The sequence below is a fragment of the Anarhichas minor genome, unplaced genomic scaffold (assembly GCF_050575085.1).
Source record: "Anarhichas minor isolate MPS153535 unplaced genomic scaffold, ASM5057508v1 ptg000026l, whole genome shotgun sequence".
Classification (NCBI taxonomy): Eukaryota; Metazoa; Chordata; class Actinopteri; order Perciformes; family Anarhichadidae; genus Anarhichas; species Anarhichas minor.
In genome coordinates, this window is record NW_027466472.1 from 13,606,195 (window position 1) to 13,628,667 (window position 22,473).

General features: G+C 40.6%; 3 protein-coding genes across 3 annotated transcripts; 2 read left to right on the forward strand and 1 right to left on the reverse strand.

Annotated features, from left to right (window-relative positions):
- Nucleotides 1–1,125: 1,125 nt before the first annotated feature.
- tmprss5 (transmembrane serine protease 5) lies at nt 1,126–8,011 on the forward strand. Its single transcript, XM_076100657.1, has 13 exons — nt 1,126–1,143; nt 3,149–3,287; nt 3,638–3,718; nt 4,306–4,419; nt 4,800–4,935; nt 5,165–5,278; nt 5,372–5,415; nt 5,589–5,751; nt 5,896–6,080; nt 6,597–6,695; nt 6,810–6,952; nt 7,095–7,270; nt 7,993–8,011. The coding sequence occupies exons 1-13, from the start codon at nt 1,126–1,128 to the stop codon at nt 8,009–8,011; spliced, it is 1,431 nt and encodes a 476-aa protein (XP_075956772.1).
- A 480-nt stretch (nt 8,012–8,491) lies between these two features.
- pih1d2 (PIH1 domain containing 2) lies at nt 8,492–10,589 on the forward strand. Its single transcript, XM_076100761.1, has 5 exons — nt 8,492–8,674; nt 9,461–9,587; nt 9,663–9,893; nt 10,030–10,304; nt 10,455–10,589. The coding sequence occupies exons 1-5, from the start codon at nt 8,492–8,494 to the stop codon at nt 10,587–10,589; spliced, it is 951 nt and encodes a 316-aa protein (XP_075956876.1).
- A 475-nt stretch (nt 10,590–11,064) lies between these two features.
- Nucleotides 11,065–20,287, reverse strand: dixdc1a (DIX domain containing 1a). Its single transcript, XM_076100762.1, has 14 exons — nt 20,159–20,287; nt 16,179–16,593; nt 14,770–14,859; nt 14,469–14,522; nt 14,319–14,369; nt 13,935–14,039; nt 13,777–13,830; nt 13,598–13,675; nt 13,090–13,167; nt 12,677–12,838; nt 12,453–12,519; nt 12,143–12,251; nt 11,789–11,897; nt 11,065–11,570 (listed from the first exon to the last, which is right to left on the reverse strand). Exons 1-14 carry the CDS (start codon nt 20,179–20,181, stop codon nt 11,487–11,489), a joined length of 1,479 nt encoding a protein of 492 aa, XP_075956877.1. The 5' UTR covers nt 20,182–20,287; the 3' UTR covers nt 11,065–11,486.
- Between the last annotated feature and the right edge of the window lie 2,186 nt (nt 20,288–22,473).

A 22,473-nucleotide genomic window follows, 5' to 3' on the forward strand; every position in this document is an offset into this window, starting at 1 on the left:
ACAAAAGTGGTATAGATCACTCAGCACAAAAGTGAAATTTGGAACATGTGAGGTGGTGTTAAGGTTACTCAAAGTTGTGCGATAGGGCAACTGTGGGAACTCCAACCCTTAATGGCAGCCTCTGCTGAGAGGTCACGGCCAACAGCATCAATGGCACAACTCTCTTGAAAGCCCACACATCAATGAGTCAGTGATAAATGCCTTGGTGGGCTGGACTTTGTCAAAAAAAGTGTTGAGGCAAACGCTGTCCAAACTTTAAAAAGAAGCTTCCTCCTTTTCTGCTCAGTTAGAGCCTACTGTGGGATTTCCAAAGCATGTAGAGACCGCACCTGATGTTGAAGGTTTGGACACTCAGAGACAAATGGACTAATGGCTGAGATAAGAGTGAAGCTGATCAAATCTCACTGCACGAAACAGGGAGAGTGATTCACCCTCTGAGCAGAGAGGTGTCCAACTCCAAACTGGGCTGCAGCCAGCCTCTCCACAGCGCACTGTGGTACATGAACACATTGCATGTATGACGTCCACACTGGGCCTCTGTCACTCTGTAACACCAAGGTGACTGTTATTATCGGACATTTTTTTATCAAAAGATTAACATTAAAATAATGGCTTGTGTTATATCGTTTGTCTGGACAATTACTCATTAAGATACTGAAGTGATAGTTAACTGGCCTAGTTGTGGTTGTTTCTTATAACATCAAGTGAAGTATATTTGATAACCTACACGTTTTTATTCTATAACTCAAAACAATTCAACAGCACCACAAACTCGAAAGCTTCAACAAAAACTTAACATTATAACCTTGATGAAGTCAGGATGTATTACAGGACTGTTGCAAAAGACAGTTTAAGCTCAGTGTACCTATTAAACTACCACATGATTGTAAAATACCTGCTGTATATCATAGGCACCACCTTTCAAGTACTGTTCACCAGCAAACAGGAGTTTGCCTCTAAAATCATGAAGCAACAATGCGGAAGAACAAAGGAGGAAAACACAACATTCATACAGTTTAAAGAGAATAAGAAAAATTAAAAAAACTTGGCCAGGGCAAGTTTTTCCATATCCGGTACTTCATATTACGCCACAAAACAAGGATGCATGAGGGATAAATAACCATTATGGAGGAACTGATGCAGGTACATGCTGATCCCCGAATGAAAATTGATTTATCCACGGTGCAAATGTTTTCTAACAAACTGAAAGGCAGCTCTGTAAATCCCTGTTGACTTGGCTGTCTGAGAAAACAAGTTTCACCAGCAGAGGGAGACATCAAATCCCTGTTAAAAATGACCAAACAGCTGCTATGTTCTCCTTGCTCCTCTGTTTGCCTATTAAAAAGAACAATTATGCACAATGCTAACATCACCAAACATTATTAACCTCACAACCCTAGTGATATGTATTTCGGTCGTTGCTCCATCACATGCAATTTGCAGTGCTCATTACTCTGTGTTTGATTTGCAAATAATTCCGTATGGCTCTTATTAGATGAGACAAATAGATCTGAGCCATTTCTTGGATTCGGCCTCGACAGTCGGACGAGGAGGAATTTTCTTCCTGGCAGTTGCTCCCTTCACCTGGACTCTGACTAATCCCACACCACGCATATGGGAGATACATATACAACCTTTGTATCATATATTATTTTACCAACAAGGATCAAATTATGAATTTCTTTCCAATTGAAAAAGCTATGTTTTGTCTGAGAGGTGATGTGAAGACAGGCTTTGATCACTCTCAAACTATTTCCTCACCATTTTCAACCAGCACACCTGAGTTATTAATTATTCTTACTAATCATAGAGTTAATTATTCCATTAATTATTCAATTTTAAAGCCTTAAAATGAAGACGATATTTCTAATAGAGAAAAATACTATCGATAGAAACTGATTATGATTATTATGAGCTGGTTAAAAGGGTGAGCAGAGAGGAGAAAGTTTCATCTGTCATCAGGCAGACAGAACAGACTTCATTTTGTTCTTGAGTGTTGAGAGACGGTAGCTTTGGATTCCAAATGATGGGGATTGACATGATATGAGGCTTTTCAACAATCTGCAATAATGACCTTTTCACAGAATCTACAAACTGTCAGGTAATAACAAGTCTCAGGTGAAAATGGACAATCTTTTGGCACAGGTAAAAAGTGTTACCTAGCAACACCTGGTGTCCTATCAATAGTCAGCTTGGAGGTATCTCTGGAGATGCTCCCCCCCTACAAAGACCTGGTTCAGCTTGCTTCAACAGGCCCCATGACCCCCCTGGACAAACAACAGTCTCATTCTCTGCACTGCTGCTGACCTCATTGTCTCTTTGTGAAGGGAAAATCCAGAGTTGCATTCTGTTAAATGGCAAATGGTGCATCAACTGCAAGCAGGACGGACCTCTCTGCCTCCAGCACGGGCCTACAGATGAGCACGGACACCGCTGCTTTTTCCTCAGGACTGTACCCAAGGAAAACATGGTAAGAAAGACCAAATATTCACGACACCTTGTTCCATCGGTGGAACGTATGCAATCCTGACACCACCTCTCTCACAGCGTCACCTGCACCGTCACAAATTGCAGGACCTGCTGTTACACCTGTAGCTTTCACTTCAGAACTGTATCACACTTGTTTCTGTCACATTTACTCATGCTTTTTTTGATATAATTCATGTGCATCAAATGACCTGTGCTGCACAGCTGTTGTGAAATTCTTAAGTGCTCTTGCACTATATGCAACTCATGCTCATTCTTTATCCAGAAGCACATGCTTAGCTACACTCAAGTGCCACAGTAATACAAGACAGCAGATGCTTTGCCATTTATTTAGATGGATTTTGTACTGTAATTGTATGAAATGTGTTGTACAAGACGCAAAACAGACTTTAACTTGCTCATTGTACCTTGCACACTGAAGAGATGTACAACACACACACCTGTGCACATCTACTGCTCTGACTCCATACATCAGACTGGTCAGTGGTGGTTAATATTCTAGATTACAGTGTTACTAATTCAATCTGGCAGAGCCTGACAGGTGCACTGCTGTTTAGGGGCAGCAGGTAGTTTTTGTCACAAGTAAGCAAACTTGCCAAGATTCTAACAAACAGGAACAAGCTGTAAATGAGGCCTGACGTGCTAACCGTACTTCTTATAGAGTCTTGATGAAAACACATTGTCAGTGATTGAGAACCCGGCGGCTGTCAGCCATCCTTTTCAGTCAGAGAAAACAGCAGGAGTTGCAGGGACCAGGGGAGTCTGGAGATGCTTAAAAGGGATTCACTCTACGAGTCACGGTAAGCTTCTGTGGTGCACCACCCAATGGGCACAACAGTACAACAGCAATCTTGCATCACGAGTGCAAAAAAACCTGAAAGCTGTTAAAATAGGCTACCCTAAATATGAAGGGCAAGTCTAATTAAAACCAAACCATCTACAGTTCAGAAAAATATTACGTGCTTTTTTTATAAATGTCACTGTGTAGATTAGCTTTTCAACTCTTTAGTGTTGTGTATCGCATATAGCTGCCTCTGTCTCGGTGCGGTGTGTTAATGTACTATGCATGTAACAGTTGACATTTAATTATTCTTCTCAGCTCATATCTGGGATCCGGAGGCATTAACTCCATTCTTAATTGTTGCTTTAGCTCACAGGCTGGTGAGGCTGCTGGCAGCAGTGTGTGCAGTTGGACTACTGGGAGGCTTAGCTGTAGGTGTCTGGTTTCTAGGTGAGTCATTGTGTTGAGACAGAATCAGTAAATTAGCTTAACTGTAACCAGGAACAGTGGAGACGAATGTTCAAAATGTCTCGTTACAGCTACTCAGGCTTCTGTACTTTTTCAGGTCACAGCAGAGCCCGACGGATGAGGGCAATATAGTATCAGCTTTTGTAAGGCTTATAAAAAATGTTATTGGGCTATAGCTGATAATTTTTGTCATTATTGCTTGCTTTATCTGACCAATACCCAAACAAACAAAATAAACATGTTATATATATTGATCTAAGGCGGATCAGCCCATTTTCCTATTTGAGAAGCTTTTGCAACAGGCACAAATAAAACAAGATTGTGCAGAGTATTGTTTTCGTGAACCTTTTTACTAAACACCAGAACTCCTCGGTTTGAACATATTTCATATTTTTAACATGTTTCCTTCTCTGCAGAGTGCAGTTGTATTGCTCTGCCAGACAGGGCTTGTCTGTTCTGGGTACTAATTCAGATAATCTGGCAACATTTAATAAAAACAAACACATTTCTGCTGCTTATCTCCCTGGCTAATTAAAAGACGGATGAACTTCATCTTTATCTACATATAGTGAAACTTCTGCTGAGGCCTTCCTACTCCCAAAGTCCAGTGGGACTCGGGGACACAAAGGAGACGGCTTTCTGCAACGTGACAGAAGATATCTCTACCTCTGACCCCAGGAAAGGTCTGTGTTTCCTCACGTCTTTGTTTGTTAGGAGGCAGGCATTTGATTCGCTGATTTATGAATTAACAGCGCATGAGTGTGTGGTTGCACATTATTATGCGATTCATCATACTGGGTCATGGCTCACCTTTGAAGTGATTTTTAGTTGAACAGTAGCAGAATTACCATTCAACAGCTGCTTCTTGTTGCCTTTTGTTCACTCGCGAGAGATGCACATTGACTGACATAGAAAACATCACACATAATGATCTGTTTGTATTGACTACATTAGCATAGATGCTTGTGTTTTTCCTAATCATGCCCCACTCATAGAATAAGCTTGTTCATTACTGTTGACTGAGAGCTTGTCTCTGGAGGGATTTTCAATCAATCAGGTTCAGTGTTTTACAGAATCAGCCCAGAGAACTCCCTCCTAGAGATTCAGCTGGGAAAGCTGCCCACCTGGCTGCCAGTGTGCTACGAGCGGTGGAACTCTTCAGTGGGAACGCTGGTCTGCAGACAGCTTGGTTCTTTGAGGTTTGCATTCCTGACAGGATCACACACTACCTCAGCCCTTTTACGCTGATTGAGACTGGAGTACCCGCTCACGAACTTTTAGTTTCATCTTAGCCTGCTTTACCAAGGTTGAAGGCTCAGCTGATTTATGATTTGCTAGTACCTCTTTTACAATCTTGCTTCACACGTTTACGAGTCTGAATTATCTTCACACTCACTGTCCCCCATTTTGCATATTTTCTCTTACCAGACTGACCGAGCATAAAGGAGTGAATCTAACTGATATTGGGCCAAATTATACTGATGGCTTCATACAAATTACCTCAGAACACAAGAGCAATCTGGAAAATATGTGGCAAGTCAGGTAAGGCACTTTGTCGGACATCACACTCGTAATGATGCAAAGAAAGTGATTTATTCATTTTGCATCAGAGTTACACAATTTATTTTCATTTAGGGGGAACTGTATCACAGGGAAGGTTATCGCTTTGCAATGTTTTGGTGAGCGAATTCAACTTTTTGTTTGACTTTGCATCTAACACCAAGCCCTGCAGCTCCATACAAATACTTGACAAAAAAGCTTGATATCAGCATCGGACAGAGACTATGATGCCGTTTGCTACAGCACTTTCTGACCAATCCATATCCTTTTTGATGAATGGATCTCTGAGTAGAGTGTGGGACACGAGCGAAGCTGCCCAGGATAATCGGGGGAGTCGAAGCCACGCTGGGCAGGTGGCCCTGGCAGGTCAGCCTCTACTACAGCAACCGTCACACCTGCGGAGGCTCCATCATCACCAGTCAATGGGTAGTCACAGCTGCCCATTGTGTGCACAAGTAAGACAGCTGACCTTACACTAAAAGGTCTGGGGCTACACGCTCGAAGGAGAATAATCAGCCATTAATAGCTGCACCAAACTGGACACATAACAATACTCTCTTATCAGCATCTGCCTCTTCTTCTCTTTTGTCAAATGTCAGCTACAGGCTACCTCAGGTATCCAGCTGGGTGGTCTACGCTGGTATTGTCACACGTAGCTCGGCTAAAATGGCTCAGCACATAGGATACGCTGTGGAGAAGATCATTTACAATAAGAACTACAACCACAGGAGCCATGACAGTGATATAGCCCTGATGAAACTGCGGAGCCCGCTCAATTTCTCAGGTCAGTATGGGAGGCTCATTACAAGCTTTGCACACAAAACAGATAGCAGCTCCGCAAAAACACAACACAATGGGAATACTACGGCCTCAATTTACCGTTTTATTTCATTATGCTGACACATTACAGCAAACAAACCTCCATCAGACCACCACAAAAGTGATATCCTTCTCTTTTAATAACGAATAAGCAATCATTGCAAATGTCAAGATATCTCCTACTTTCCGAAAAAAAACAATTCTCAGTTGAAGGTTTCACATCACATGCATTATTATGCATTGCATATTGGACCAAAATCCACTTACATGTCATGAAATAACAATGACTTGTGAATCCATACATATTCATAGCACAAGGTTAACGTGAGGGAGCCCATTACAAGACAAAACCATAACAGAGGGAAATACATAATCAAATGAAAGTCGTAATAACTATAGAAATGATCTGAATGAAAAATCAAGTCATACAATCATGTATCCAACCTGTCAGAGCTATTATGTAAATTTCCCCTCTAACTAGACACAATTAGGCCCATTTGCTTGCCTCCGTACGACTATGATCTTCGAGGGGGTACACAGTGCTGGATCTCTGGATGGGGATACACACATCCTGATGGTGGTAAGACCCTACAGCACTGCTCTTGAACACATTTACATCCACTGCAAGTCTAATTCACACATGATGACAGAGTGTATTGAAAGAGCAGCAATAATTGCATGTCTTCTCGCTCAGTTCACTCACCTGACACTCTGAAAGAAGCGCCAGTTCCCATAATAAGCACAAAGAAGTGTAACAGCTCCTGCATGTACAATGGAGAGATCACGCCTCGGATGCTTTGTGCAGGATACACAGAAGGGAAAGTGGATGCATGCCAGGTCAGATATATGTTTTGAAAAACTACCTTGCAGGGCGTTTTAAAGATTCTCTCTTGTGTAATTTGTTTACGGTAAAAACAATGGCATAATGAAGCCTGGGTGAGTCTGAACAGTGAACAGTGTTTTTTGCCTACCTCTCTAGGGGGACAGTGGGGGTCCTCTGGTTTGCCAGGATGAAAATGTGTGGAGGCTGGTAGGGGTCGTCAGCTGGGGGACAGGCTGTGCTGAGCCCAACCATCCAGGAGTTTACACCAAAGTGGCCGAATTCTTGGGCTGGATCTATGACATGATTGAGGTGAAAAGGACTTGTGACAAATTGTACACTTTGTAGATGAAGATATGACATACAAAACATATGATCATCTTGTAAAATATGATGCATTATGGATTAGACTATGGACTGCAACTAAAAACTGCTTTCATGGGTGATTAACCTGCGGATCATTTTATTGATTAATGGATTTGTCCAGAAAATGGGGGAAAAAAAGCCCCTCACAATGTCCCAGAGCCCACATCCTTAAAATGCTTGTTTTGACCATCTAGCACTCCAAAACCCAAAGATATTCAGGTTACTATCATAAGGCAAAGAAAATCAGCAAGGCTTTTATTATAATAAGCTGGAACCATTAAATGATCTTACATGAAATTGAATAATAGTTTATCCAAAAAGTTGCTGACAAATTTTCTTTCAATTGACTTAAGATTACAGTTCTAAAAAAAAAGAGTACCCAACAGTGAGAATGCATCCAAAAATAAAGACAACCCAATAACATTGATGGGGGTCATTCTGCTGCCGTATCAGTACTTTTAGTTTTGTTATTTTGCAGATAATGCAGTGCTTTTACATTGCTATCTTATTTTACTTGAGTAAAAGATGACAATATTTCTCACTTCACTGCAGACATATCAAAGAGTCTAAATACATTTCATACACATAACAATGACTATTATCAGCAACAGGAATGATTTGGAAACTACCCTACAATAGATTATAAGTCGATTTTACACTGCTTGCTAATGATGTCTGTTTCTCTTCGCAGAATTACTGAGGGCCCGTGAAGCACAACAAGATGCTCCTGATATTACTGTAACCGAACGACAAACATGAGACAGTCTGTTACATTACTGTTTGAAACATTTGAATCATAGTTGATATGTTTACTCTACATGTCCGTTAAACAATGTACACATAAAGACAGGCTGAAGACGTCAATATGCATTTTTACGTTATATTTTTCATGTATTTAATATAAATTATGGCTTATATAAAAAACTGTGTCCGGTGTTTTTCTTGTCAGGTGGCTTCTGTGTGCGCACGTGTCCTCTCGTCAAGTTTCCATAGCAACTGACAAACATTAGCCAAGCTAGCGAAAGCTGTTAGCTAGTTAGCTAGTAGTCAGAAAGCTTGTTGTGTTTTACTTTTAGAGCCTATTTCAACAACAAAATCCATTTTGTAACCCTGTAGACAAGCTGGTTTTCTAACTCCTCCTCACTATAGCATTAAGTAGCTAACGCTAGTAGCTTGTGTGTCACATTAAGATGTTCTCTACTGGCAGCACAGGGGACGTGTTTCAGCAAGTGGACCAGTTCTGGTCCATCCTGGATGATCTTTCTCAAGATGACCCTGCAGCCTACCGCAAGTTCATGGAGAAACAGCTGAAGGAAGGAGCTGAGTTCTGTGCACCGCCTGAGCTCGACTCTTGTTTGTGCACTGAAATACTGGTAAGTTAGCTTTCAATAAATGGCTGTAGTCAGCAATTTGCTTTAGCTGTGAATAAATTACTCCTCGCGACAAACATTTGACTTCAAAGCAGGGACAGCACAGGTGTGTCTCATAATGACTCATAGAAAACGCCTGGCATCGACACAAAAATGACATGCAGCCATTATTAATTATATTATAACGGTACATTATGTTTTATTAGCGTAAGTGAATATGAGTTGATTTTTAATGAATATTATTATCATAATCTCTAGCGTTGTGCTGGAGGTTTCTGCCTGTTAAAAGCAAGTTATCGCTGATGTTGGGAAATAATATAGAGTGTGGTCTTTATGAAAAGATGACTTCTGTTATGATTTGGCGCTATATAAATACAACTTTGTGACAAAGGTCTATCAGGTTAATGTAAGTACTATCCACCTGTCAGTTATTAAATAAAGTTTCAACTAAAGAATATTTTACGTATGAGTCGCATTTTTTGGCAATATGGTTATTAATCTAAGTATTATTTTCTCGAGCAAAGTTTCTAAAACATTTCAAGATGTCTTATTCTGTCCAACCAACAGTATAACACCCAGAAATATTCAGTTAAGTGTCACAGAAGAGTGAGAAAACCCCAAAATATTCACTAATCAGAAGCTAAAACCAGTAGTTCTTTGTCATTTTTGCTAAAAAAAAATCCAACAACAAGCATCTACCCCTTAATACAAAAGTTGTCACACCTGTGTGGGTTTATAGTTTAGAGATTGGCTGTGTTTTGACAGACGGCTGATCTGTGTCCTCAACAGGAGCCCAAGAAAGGGTCGCTGTACATCAACATATGCAGCTGGAAACGTGTGCCTGCGCCTCAAGATCCCAGCATGCCTTTACCAGTGTGTGCAGGAACACTGGAAACAGACACACATGAAGGTCAAGGTAAATGACAAAGCTGTGCTGCATCACAAGCTGTTACATCAGAAAAAAAAAACGTGTTGTGTTTTTCCTCCGCAGGCTGGTACTCTGTGTTGGATGTGGCATTAAACCCTGCAGTGCTACAGGAAAGTAAGAAAGACAAAACAGAAGTATACATGCTGGCCCTGAGCTTTGCCCAGCAGCAGCATGGGATGAGTTTATCTCAGCAGTACACTGTCGTCAGCTGTAGCCCAAAAAGCAGCCCAGATGACGTGCACCGCCGGCTTGGGTTTCGGCAGTGGCCCAACACCTCCGGACAAACAGACACAGGTAGAGCAATAAGTCTTACACTTCGATAAGCTGCTACAAGCCCTTTAAGATAGAACTATTTCCCTTTTCTGCTGTAGGTGTATCATCTTTAACCTTCTACCACAGTCTTTTATAATCCATAGTGTTCCGTTTACAGCTAGTCAGAACCCTGCTGCCCTTCTGCAGCAAATCTCCTCTCTACGGTCTGAGAAACAACACAAGGAGCCGGCAGCCCAAATTATCTCCAGACCCGCAGAGCACAAAAAGAAGGATTTGATCCAGGTCATCTCAACTACATTTGTGCAGCCTCAGAAGCCAGAGTATCAATTTGAGGTGAAGACCGATACAGTAGGAGTTGCTCACAGCATGGAGCTGACAGTGGATCTGCCAAAGGTTTGCTCCATGTCAGAGTGCCAGCTGAGAATCTCCAAGGTTAGCTGTTACGCACTCCCTCGAACAGTTATAATGAACCACTTTAGGATCCAATGTGTGTCATTGCGTAGTTGGATGTCATAAAAAATACACAAGCTTCTTTCTACATTTATGAGTCAAACAGTGTGCTGTGTGTATCTGTCTCTACAGGACGACGTCTTACTGGAAGTGGAGGATGTCTACTATTTGCTTTTGGAACTCCCCAAAACTGTGATTGAAGACACTGCGTACGCCATTTTTAATAAGAAAACACGAAGGCTTACTCTGAGAGTGGATGTTTTCTAACTATTAGCCTATACAGAGAAACAAATTAACACAGAGGTTATCGGTTGTGCTGGGAATACCTCAAAGTAAATAACCAAAATAAACTTAATTCCTGCTATGTAATGTAAAAAGTCTTGTGAACACATTACACTACATATCGACTCATGCTCTGCCTCAAAACTCCAGCAAACATTAAACTGATCTGCTCCCAAATCCAAAATGATGTTTTTACTGAAACTAATATTCCACTGTGTCCCTTTGTGCTGTGTGGGTTGATCTGCAACAGCAAATGTAATTTCTCAACCCAAAAAATAATTGACATAAATGACAATCTGTGGGGTTTGTTTATAAATGTGTGGGTGTATGAGTGGAGGTGTATAATGGCTAGGGGCTGGTGTACAGTGTCATTACTGTACGCCCGGGGAATAATTGACAACAAAATGATCCATGCGATAATTCGGTTTAATAAAACATCAAAATTGATGCAGAACAACATCAGTATTTGGCAATCTGGAACGTGTGACAAATGTCACTAAACACTTTTATTTCAAGGTTTGCATACTGTGAACTGGTAACAGATTTTTAGAGCACAACTTAAAACATGATATTTACTGTAAATCGAAATTTCATTCATTTTCAGCTTCCAGTATCGCATTACTGACCATTAATTGGTAGTTTAACAAATTCATTTAGCACACAATTCCCCTCAAAAAAAAAGTGGCACTCCAATGTCAAGTCAAATTCTTCACATGAAACATTCACTTTTAAAACATTGTTTTGTAACAAAATGGTGTTTATCCATTGGTCCCGGTTAGTAGCATTATACTTTTCTATTATGGCATCACAAGTATTTTCAGTGAAATCCTGGTCCAGTGAGAACAACTGAGGTTTGTAGTGGTGATCTGTGGTATTTGGGCTCTACCTCCTCTCTCCGTGGTCCTCCTCCACCCACGCTACAATCTTCCCTTCCCAGCCAGGCACGACTGCTCCATCCTGGAATACCTGAACAGCCAACATCCAACATTTACATATCTAAGAACCACTCTCATCTATAACGTACAAAGGTCTGGACAGAAACTGAAAATGACTACTCGGTGCAGTGTTTTGAAGTACAGCACAGCCGAGGCTATTATTAGCATATCTTACTCCAGAACTGCCATTTTATATTTGCCTGCTGGAGTTGAAAGAAGTAGTGGCTATAATTTTACTCCCACGCCTACCTCCTCTTTCACTGTGCCAAACTCTGGGTCGAGGGCCTTGAAGTGGTATCTGAAACTGCCTTGTCTATCCACAGCGGCCTTGAAGTCTCGCAGTGTCACCTCACCCAGCCTGTAAGAGCACACCATCAGTTATGATATATGCACACATACACCCACAGAGACATTAAGCCTTTCCAGAATAAACATTTAACCAGCAGAAATACTGAATCTATATGAAGCTCAGTTCATGCCAGAATCAAGCCATGTGTGGTCTGCATGCAGCTCTAACCAAAACAGCAATTTGCTTAAAATGAATGCACGCTACAGTGAGGGAACAAACAATACCACTGCTATATAAAGTGTCTTTATTTTCACCTTTTCGGGATGTTAATCAGAAACGGAGTGAGCGAGCGATCAGTGAAGTAGAGCACTTTAGTGGAGATGGTGCTGTCCAGTCCCGGGCTGCTGAGTGAGTGCGCCATTTCTGGAAATAATCACAGAAAACAACAAACACTGTTATTCACAACCAGTGAGTGTAAACTGGCTCTATAGCCTCAGAACCAATAATGCCCCCTCCATACATAGCAGTGTAATAGTACGGCACAATTGGATTTAACAGCCAGGGTTGAGATGTTGCAGAGGATGACAAATCCTAAACAAACAACAAGGATTTTGTTTGTCTCACTTGAGCTCTGCGGCCAGGAGTCGCGGTCTGTCGGGTTGGCTCTGCGTCCTGGTGATTTGAATTCCTCCTAGAGGATGAAACCATTACTCATGGTAAACAGTTGCATGCGCATTTGTAGTTGACTCGCTCATCAGGAAACAGATGTGTTGCTACTTTTTAAGATTTATTCACACTAAATGGTTGTGTGTGTGTGTCTGTGTGTGTGTGTGCGTGAGAGTGCATACCCCTCTGTCCTGTCTGCGTTGGCTGTCCGCAGTGTGTAATCGGTCCATGAGACTGGCCATGCCCTGCTCCAAGGTGTCTAGGGTGTGATGTTGTGGGTCATGGCCAGAAAAGCTGTCCCTCAAACTGCGCAGTGCCTCCCTGACCAGCTGCAGCTCTTCCCCCTGGGACAAACAGCTTCTATAAATCTAGTCCTTTTTTTACATTAAAAGGTAAGAACTATGGAAGCCCATTTTCCCACAAGACAATAAAAATATACATAAAAATTGAAGGTTTGATAAAAAATACTCATGGAGGGTCAAAATTAAGAGATTCACTAATTCAAAGTTATAATACTTTAAATGTTAAATGTATAGACACAATAAACAGCAGTTGATAGTATTGATTAAAGACTGAAATATAAAAGCCTACGTACTGGTGCACTGTGTTGGAATGCTGCAGGAGATGTTGAAGCCACCGAGTTGCTGTAACCACCGCTTTCACTCCTGAATGACTGCAAAATGGAGCACAACACATTTGAATGTGTAAATAAGGCGGATGATGCCGGTGTTATTCTATAGCTATGTTATTATCAACAAATGACTTGTCTGTTTGTGCAAAGCTTGCTAAAAAACGACAGTGCCTAGCTGTTTTGGGAGATTGCGGAGAAAACAACAAAAATGCAGAATACAATCAACCTTATCCATTAAATCTCCTTTTAAAATGTACTTTTATTGAAGAGCTTTTACATGATTGTCTTTATTTGAATTACCTCTTTATTTCTGTTATCTTATATTACTATGTATGGTGAACCTTGTAACCTTGGTTCTAAATGTTCTAAAATTAACTAATTTCAATATTACATGTATCATTTACATCCAAACATACAATACACTGTTGAAGCCCTTGAAACGTATCATGATCCCTACCCGTCCAAAGCTGACCTCATGTGCTTTATGTTGAGCATCATCAAGCTTTTGCTGCTGTTGCTGCAGTATTCTGTCCTTCCTCCCGAGCTGCTGCTATTGTCACAAGAAAGATGGCTGAAATAAGTCTGCATATATACACATGCATGTATCCAAAGAAGGCCTGATGTATAAAAAAAATAAAAGACGATAGATACCTCATATTCACCAAGTAATTTGTTCCGTTCACTCAGCCTGTGTTTGAGCTCCACCTGCGAACAGACATATCGGCTTATGATATATGAGTGTTATATTGCTCTCTGCATCCACAGGTCAAGCAAGTCAAATATCTTATTGTGTCAAACGGAAATCTCACATTTTCCCCTTCCAGCTGATCTTTGGCCATGTTGCACCTCAGTAGTTCCTGCTTTAGCTGCAGCACAGCATCCTCCTGCACTGCCAGGCGCTGCTGCAAAGCATCCTAATGAGAAAGAGAGGGAGATCAACGAAATGTCCAGAGAAGACCTGCATGCAGATACGCTACATCCTCCTGTATCTCATTGACGGCATTCACCCTCCTCTAAACTTTATTATCATAATAAAAAATGGGGGGAAAAAAATCCATACATACATATATACATAGTGTGCCATAGTATCATCATTTTGGGATAGATAGTGCAAGAGTGGAATAGATTGAATTATATCCTTTAATCCGTTTCAATCCACACACAAAGGAACAAAATTCGAGTAAGAGGTTTACCTTGATGGCCTGAAGGTGGCGTGCCTCCTGTTTGTTCCTCAGGAGTTCCCTCTAAGAGCCACACAAATGAAAAGAGGCATTAGAGGAGGGGATTCTTTGCTTGTAAGGCAGCTCATCTATATTAAACCTAATTACATTTATCAACTGTACCTTGAGATCAAGGGCTTCCTCCGTGCTTTGGTCCAGACGACTGCGGAAGAGAACCTTCAAAGGAAGAGGGAATAAGCGGCGTGATTATTAACGGAAAAATGTCGGAGCGAATGAGGAGGCAGTGGGCCGGCATGACAGCGGGCTAGCAGATCAGAGAGATTCAATTGTGCCCTACAGTAGCCACTCTCGAGAGGAGCGATGGCTGCAAACATCGTCACAACAGAAGGGCTGACTCTGACACTTCACACAGAGTAACGAGCAAGTGTTGGTTTCTCGAGTTAGCAGAGAGAGGGCACCGTACCAGCTGCTGTTCGGCGTTCGCCCGGTTATCTCCGAAGCTCACAGATCCATCCTGGTCCTCTTCGGGGAGGGAGCCATGGAGTAGCAACGCCTGAGGACAAAATACACACACACACATACATATATAGACACACAGAGTGAAGGCCTGTAAGCAGCCATAATTAAATAAACATGGCAGAGAAGCCTGATTTATTTATGTATTTGTATTTATAAATACAGCCGTTTGGGATATTCATACTTGGCTGCGCTATAAGGTTCCCATCTCAGCTAATAAAGTCAGTAAATTGAACTTGTCTAAACTGCAATAAATTGAAATAATATTGAATAGCCTGCAGGAGTACACACATAATTCAGCCTATCACCTGCTCAGCAGTGATAAACAGATCAACAGTACACAGCTACATGCACAAATTGCACCTTGATAATCACACTGAATAATCAAAATTGGTGATGGGTTTTCTTATCATCTGTTGTTATTTTCTTCTTCTTAATGTGTTGCATTTACTCAGAGTTTGGTATCAATTACTTGACACCAAGCATCACTGTTTATTTACTGTTTATTTTGCTTAACTTCGTCCATTTTAATTACTGAATGAATACGAGCTACGAGTGGCGATTCAGAGGTACGGATCAACAGACGTTAGGGTCGAATATATAAAATCACACACGTGTTTAACTAATTTGGACCCCAGGAAGACAAATAGTAAGACATCCCATGTCACATTAGCATAAGCATTGTAGTGTGTAGTGGGAAGGAAAGGTTATTTGAGTAAAGTCACCTCCCACGTCTATTTGTAAATACTGCACAGTGTTGATTTAGTTGCACCATCAACATGACAAAATATGGTTGAACGACTCCATACATGCCAAAATACTCTCATTGTCTATTCATTTGTATTTAGATATACTGTATGGTGATCATATGGACAATATAACAATAATATATAATAGTAATAATAAAGGCACCATATACTTTTATATAACTATTATTTCACAGACACATATTCATAATTTTGATTTAACAGTGGAATCAAAGAGATTCGATTGTCAGTCTGACCAGCAGTTTATAAATAGTGTCAAATTAAAATAGACAAATAAAGGTCTCGTGAGTAAATCTGGTGATCACCGAATGCCTTGATGTACCCCAAGTAGAAATTTAACAGGGATGTAACATGTCTTTTCTCTGCCAAATCAGGTCAGTCAGGTGTTGATTTGTTTCTTCGTTATTTGAATATACTTTTAGTATTTTATTTATATTTCATCAAATTTATTGAATCTATTTAAACCGTGTGCTATATTTGAGCTGTTACCTCCCTCTGGATACATCTGCAGTCTCTGTGCCTTCTGTCAGCGTGCTCATATTAAAGATGCAGTGGTTCGTTTTTTAAGTATGTCATCACCAGGACGTACCTGTAGGCGGAACACCATCCTCCTGGCCTCCTGCATCTCCTTCTCCAGCTGCTCCTGGTGGGCATCCAGCTGCTCCTCCCAGGACTTCTCTTCCTCCTGCACATTGTACCCGAGGGAGGGACACAATCCACACAGAGACACATCCTCTGAAAGGAAGAGAGGTACAGGGGAGATGAAGCAAGGGAGCTTCTTTTTTTTTTTTTTTCTTTGTAGGGATTCATTGCATTGTATCTTGCTCTGTAAGAGTTGATGTGCAGCCAACCAACCTGTGACAGATTTCTTCTCTGTCAGCTCAGATTTGTCATCCCCCTGGTCGTCACACTGATCGTGGAGTGTTTCTGCTTTTGGGGCGTCAGCGGAATGGGTGATAACATACTCCTCTTTGGGGGAGTGAGCAGGGCTGGCTGAGCTGAGGCTGAAACAGATGGTGGGCACAGGCAGGAATGAGTGTGTGTGTGTGTGTGAGTGTGTGTGTGTGTGTGCTTGCAGCCTTGCCAAATGGCAATAAATAAACCCAGTAACATAAAATGGATATATACGCTTTAATAACTCCCCAAAGAGCATACAAAATCTGAATTAATCACATCTGGGCGAAGGATTTTTAACCATACCGGTTTTTAAACACACAATGCCTATAATAAACAGTGTATCTCAGACACTTAATGAAAACACACGACAGAACAGGATAGAGACCTGTTTAGAAGATACACAGGAGAAGCATGAATACATGCAACTGTGTCATTTCTCCCACAGGAAATTCTTCACATAGTTTGCTCCCCCTTTGGCAATCATTTCAAAACATAATGCTCCAATGATTTCTGAGTGGCTGGGTCCTTGTGTTTTTTTGAGAGCATCTCCTGCTGCCTGAGGTAGAGGCCGACTGTCATCTTCACTCTGCAGTGTTTGTAGAAATTAGATACAGCTACTTTGACCTGTGACCTATGGCATTATGCTTGGTCCTTTAACGTGGGATTCCTTCTGTTTCCCCTCTGTGTCTGCACGGGAAAACAACAACAAGCCTGCCTCTGCGGAAATGGATCTAAACTCCTTGCTAGAGAAGGAATAGAGAAGCATCACAATTCATCACCCTGCTCCCGAGGCCTAAAAAACTAAGAGGGAAAAAATAACTGTGGACTTAACTGTGGGATAAAACTGTGTTTAGAAACCAAAGAATGTCCTGAGGGATCGCATTTGCTCGGTTAGACATGTTGTTCCCATACATTTGCAGTGAGATTTAGATGGTAGCGGATGAGATTTTCAGCTTATCTAATAGCATTAGCTCAAGTAAATATCACAACAGACAGTTAACCGTAACACTTGTATTTTTCCCTCACCCTTTAGAGTTCACGTTGCCTATTTATGGAATAATTGTAGTATAGTTCTGTCTCCCAGCTACCCACAAAATATGGAAACGAGGCTAAAAGTCTACAGCCGTGCAAGCAGCTTTGTGAGGCACAACTTAGTTTAGTCCGTTAGCATGATAACACCTAAACACAAAGTGCAGCTGAGGCTGATGGGAATGTTTTGCAGGTATTTGGTCGTAAATCAAAGTATTGGACCAGTAAAAAATTGGACTTGATGACACTAGATGTAAAGTTAAGGGAACACCAAAGTTATTTCAATTCACCCAGAGAGGAAAGTTAATGTCTAAACCAAATTTCATGACAATCCATCCAATAGCTGTTGAAACATTTCAAGAAAAAACCCAAATGTCAACCTTGTGGTGGAACTACGAAGTTATATTGATTCATCATCTGGGGACCATGGATATCTGTTCCACATTTCACCGCAATTTGTCTAGTTGTTGAGATATTTTAGTCTGAACCTACATTAAGTGGTGATCCGACTGACAGACTGACATTGCTATCCTGCTGCTATCATGGCGAAATTAGCAAGTATAAAGATATCATTTAAGATTTTAAATTAAGAGAGTTTAGTCACATGAAACATAAAACACCACACTGAGAAACTTCTGATAGTTTTGTTCTTCCAGCTTCTTCATTTTCAGAAAGATCAATTGCACCAGGTCACATAAAAACCTGAAGTGAGTGTCTTATCGGATGCTGCTGTGATTATCTCTGAGTGTTTCAGGAAAGGGGATCAAAGCAGCTGCCTTCAACTAATCTTGTCACCGCAGACAATGACATTATCAAGATACCCTCTATCATTGTCTCAGCGTGCAGCAGTTCAATAAACTAACAAATTCATTTTAGATACTCCCTGCTGTCTGTTGCACCAAAAGAACACACAGATTAGGAAAATATGGGTTAAACCAAAGATTAAGCACTAGGATTTGAGATGAGCCTCAGTGCAACAGATTACCATCGTTTCATCAGCAGTGGTGGAAAGTTCATTTACTATAGTAACGTGTTTAATTGCAGGTTTGAGGTACTTTACTTGTTTCTATTTCTATTCTATGCTGCATTATACTTCTGCTTCTCTACTCTTCAGAGGAAAATATTGTACTTTTTACTCCACTACATTTATCTAACCGCTGTAGTTTTTTTGTAGGTTAATTCTCAGATCAAGATTTTACATTAAAAAACATATGATAACATATAAAATACCATGCATTGTTAAAGATTAAACTAGTGCTTACGGGGACTCCTTATATCTAAAAGGCAGTGTCTGCTCGGGGCCTCTTGTCATGTTTCAGATGTCTCTGAATTGTTAGCAGTTCTGTTTAAGAGAGACTTACCCTCTAAACTTCTCAGATGGTTTCATTTCAATAACCTTGTGAGTATCAAAGAGGTTTATTGGAGGTAATATCCTCTTATCTCTCTGGATTACTGTCTCTCCTTTACCACATCAGATTTTTACATCATTACTCCTCAACTCCTTACAAGTGACTGGAATGTGTCTCGAGATGACTTCTGTTGTGATTTGACGCTGTATAAAATTGACTCATTGGGGCCTAATGGGACATTCAGTGCAATATCATGGACATAATAAACATCTAACCATGTACTCTTACACTGCTTAAACTTCTGATCTGATATTGTACATACGTATATATCGATATGCAACCCCACCAGACTGATCCCTACCGTGTGATCCATACTGTTAACATCATTTAAATTTTAGCATCGTATATAATGTATATGTTTTAGATTGCACATCATATTGTTATTGTTATCTTGACTTTTTTATCCTTACATGTAAGCTCGGAAGCACACGCTAAAATACTGAACTACATATAAAGTGTTTAATAGCTCCACCTGGGCCAGCTACAAGTGTAACATGTTGGTTACACATTAAAGCATCAGTATCAATAACTTTGTAATGTTTCCTAAAATAATATATCATTGACAACTTGTGATACATAAAGTACATTTGGCTGATAATACTTATGTACTTTTGGATTTTAAATGCAGGACGTTTACATGTAATTGAGTATTTTTACATTACGGTTAAGTACTTTTACTGAAGTGTCTTCGTGTACTTCTTCTGCATGAACATTTAATACATTAACCAGTTAGAGGTTGATTTAAAGGACTAGTTCATTATAGTAGCTGACAGTTAGCTTAAATGCTACCAAATCCAGACAAAAATGACGGCTTTTTAAAATATGTTCACTGTCCAAAAGCGAGCCCCATTTAAGTGTAGAAAAAAATCATCTTGTATTTGTTATAATATAATTTGAAATGTATGATCTTCATCCAAATCATGGCAACAAGAGCCGGTAATGGAAGTTAGACAGCGGTTGCTAGGCAATAGCAGCTCAGCTCACACAGACAGGGACACACCCACACCTACTGCACTGTAAACACTGTGGACAATAACCTGCACGGTTAGGGTATAAAGCCATATTCTTACAGTGAAATGCATTACTACAGTAGACTGAGACCAACATCTAGATGATTAGGATGAAGTATAGTCTCCTGAATTTATATATATGCCACTGATGCACTCAGATAGCAGCCTGGATTGACATACTGTTAATATATTAATATAAAATAAACAGCCACACATAAACTTACCATTTCATCTGCTTGGCTCCCATGCTGGTGTTTACAAGCTTAACCCCCCCATACAGCCGTAGCCCCGCATCTGGGTGATGCTCTGCAGCTCAGTCAGGACCATAGCCCAAACAATGCCAGAGACAGCAAGGAGGGGAGTAGCCCTGAAAGCAGCAACCGGAGGCGTCTCCACGTCGCACACTGTGTTCAATCAGAAATAACAGCACGTTCAAATCCTCTCCAGCAGCATATTCCTAAAAACATAAAGCTCCAAATCTTAATCAAAAGCCTTAAACCGGTCCCCTAAATCATACCAAGGCTCAGTCCTAGCTGGCAGAGAGTGACAGAGAGAGAGAGAGAGACAGAGGGAGAGAGGATTGGTGCTCAGCAGCACCAGCGACCAAATTCTGCCTGGTTTCTCATTGCACTCGCCTTGTGCTTGAGCTCACCAGCTTCCATTCACAAACACAATGTTTTTTGTTCCCTGCGGAGGAGAACTGATGCAGCTCTTGTGCACCCTTTTTTCTCTGCCGGTCTTTTTGCATTTATTCCCTCTGCCCTCCCTCCTTCCCCCCTTTTCTCTTCTGCTCGGACGCACTGGCTCTGTAGCAGCAGTCCTTCCTTTTTTTCAGTGAGCGTGGTTGTCAGACATGGCTCTGTCTGGCTGTGTTTACCCTCCCCCTCTTCTTCATTCCTCCTCCCTTCTTTCCTTACTGCTCTCTCCTTTCACAAGAAGGAGGGGATGGGAGATTTTCTCCTTGACTCCCCCTTCCCTTTGCTTTTTGTGTGTGCTGTGTGTCACTGCAGCTACAATCAGAACCAACATGTGGATTGACAGAGAGACCTGAAAATCTGTTTGTTTTCTTTTTCACAAAATCTCAGGCTTGCATACCAACATACCATGCAAGCCAAAACGTGTCCGAAGTTAATGATAGATTCACACAGGGAGTGTAGAGTTACTTGGAAATAAGCAAACAGAAATGGTATTTATAGACTGTACACATGAGCCTACAATTACAGCTCTTAGTCATTATTGTGTATTTTGCACAGTGAACGGTATTGTTACTGCAATTGTGACAGAAAGCCTTTAAAAAAAAGTTATAGAGAGAATGCCCTGACACATTAGAGCCATCAGATTAAACCAAAATGTAAAAAGTGTCAGATTTATAATTTGAGCAGCAGGCAACAGAAACAAAAGGTTTTCTATGATATGCGCTGCTTGCGTTAAGTACTCGTTTGAAAGGCGTGTTGGCTGAGCACGCTGCCATTAAGCTGTTAGAAATGTTGCTGGTGTCATTAGTAAGAATGTGAAATAGGTCTCTAGCAGCTTGCAGTTCTGCCCAGAAGAGAATGACACTGTCTTAAATTTGTATGAGCACCATCAACATATGCTTTAATGAGCTATACTTTACCGTGGAGCGATATTACAAAGCCATTGGTATGTATATCGACCATCAGACGAACGCAGCATTAGATTTAAACTGTATGAAGATCAAAAAGCATAGGCAAGAATGGTTAGATGATTTAATAATACGCCTCACATTAGGGTCACTAGTTTTATTCAATGGATGAAAGAACACAAATTGTTTAAAAGCTAAGAAGAAGAATGAATAGTCTATCTATGGGTTGTATTCCTACCCTATTTTGTCAGCGCACTTAGTGAAATACGACTGCCAAAATAATGTAAATACAAACACGTTTAATGGAATAACAGTGAAAATAATATGTTTTGCTTTAGTGGCTCAGATATAACATGTACATGTGGTATTTATGATCTATAATACAATTACAAACGATTATACATTATTAATAACCTAAACTATTACAGGATGTTGTTATGTGTTAGTTTCAAATCCTGTTGATGTTTTTATGACATCACAATAATAAGCAGTGCTTATAGGCTATATAATTGTCACTTATATTAACAATACTCTTCACATCAGGATCACTGTAACTTTACAGCTTTTTTCCTGTGCGGGCAAAACAAAACAAAAATGTCTGGCAATGCATGTGAATCAAAGTACATCCATGTATTTTATGGAAGGAGGATTACATAGCTAAATTCAAAGGAGCTTTATCCAAACACTAAAGAAAAACAAGTCCGTTGATGTGACCAAAGACTAAGGAATATTGGGCAGACGGAGCTGCTAGTAAAGTGTTACTGTAATATCAGTTTGGCAAATTCAATCTTGAAAAACCTTTCCCAAAACAGCTGTCAAATTGCAACTGTTTCTTTTGCACTCATTTCTATTCTTTGGAAGTTTTTGCTCAAATTTTAAAGAGACAAGGACAAACTCAGGTAGAGGACAGGCAGATGAAGAAGATTTAGCAGACCA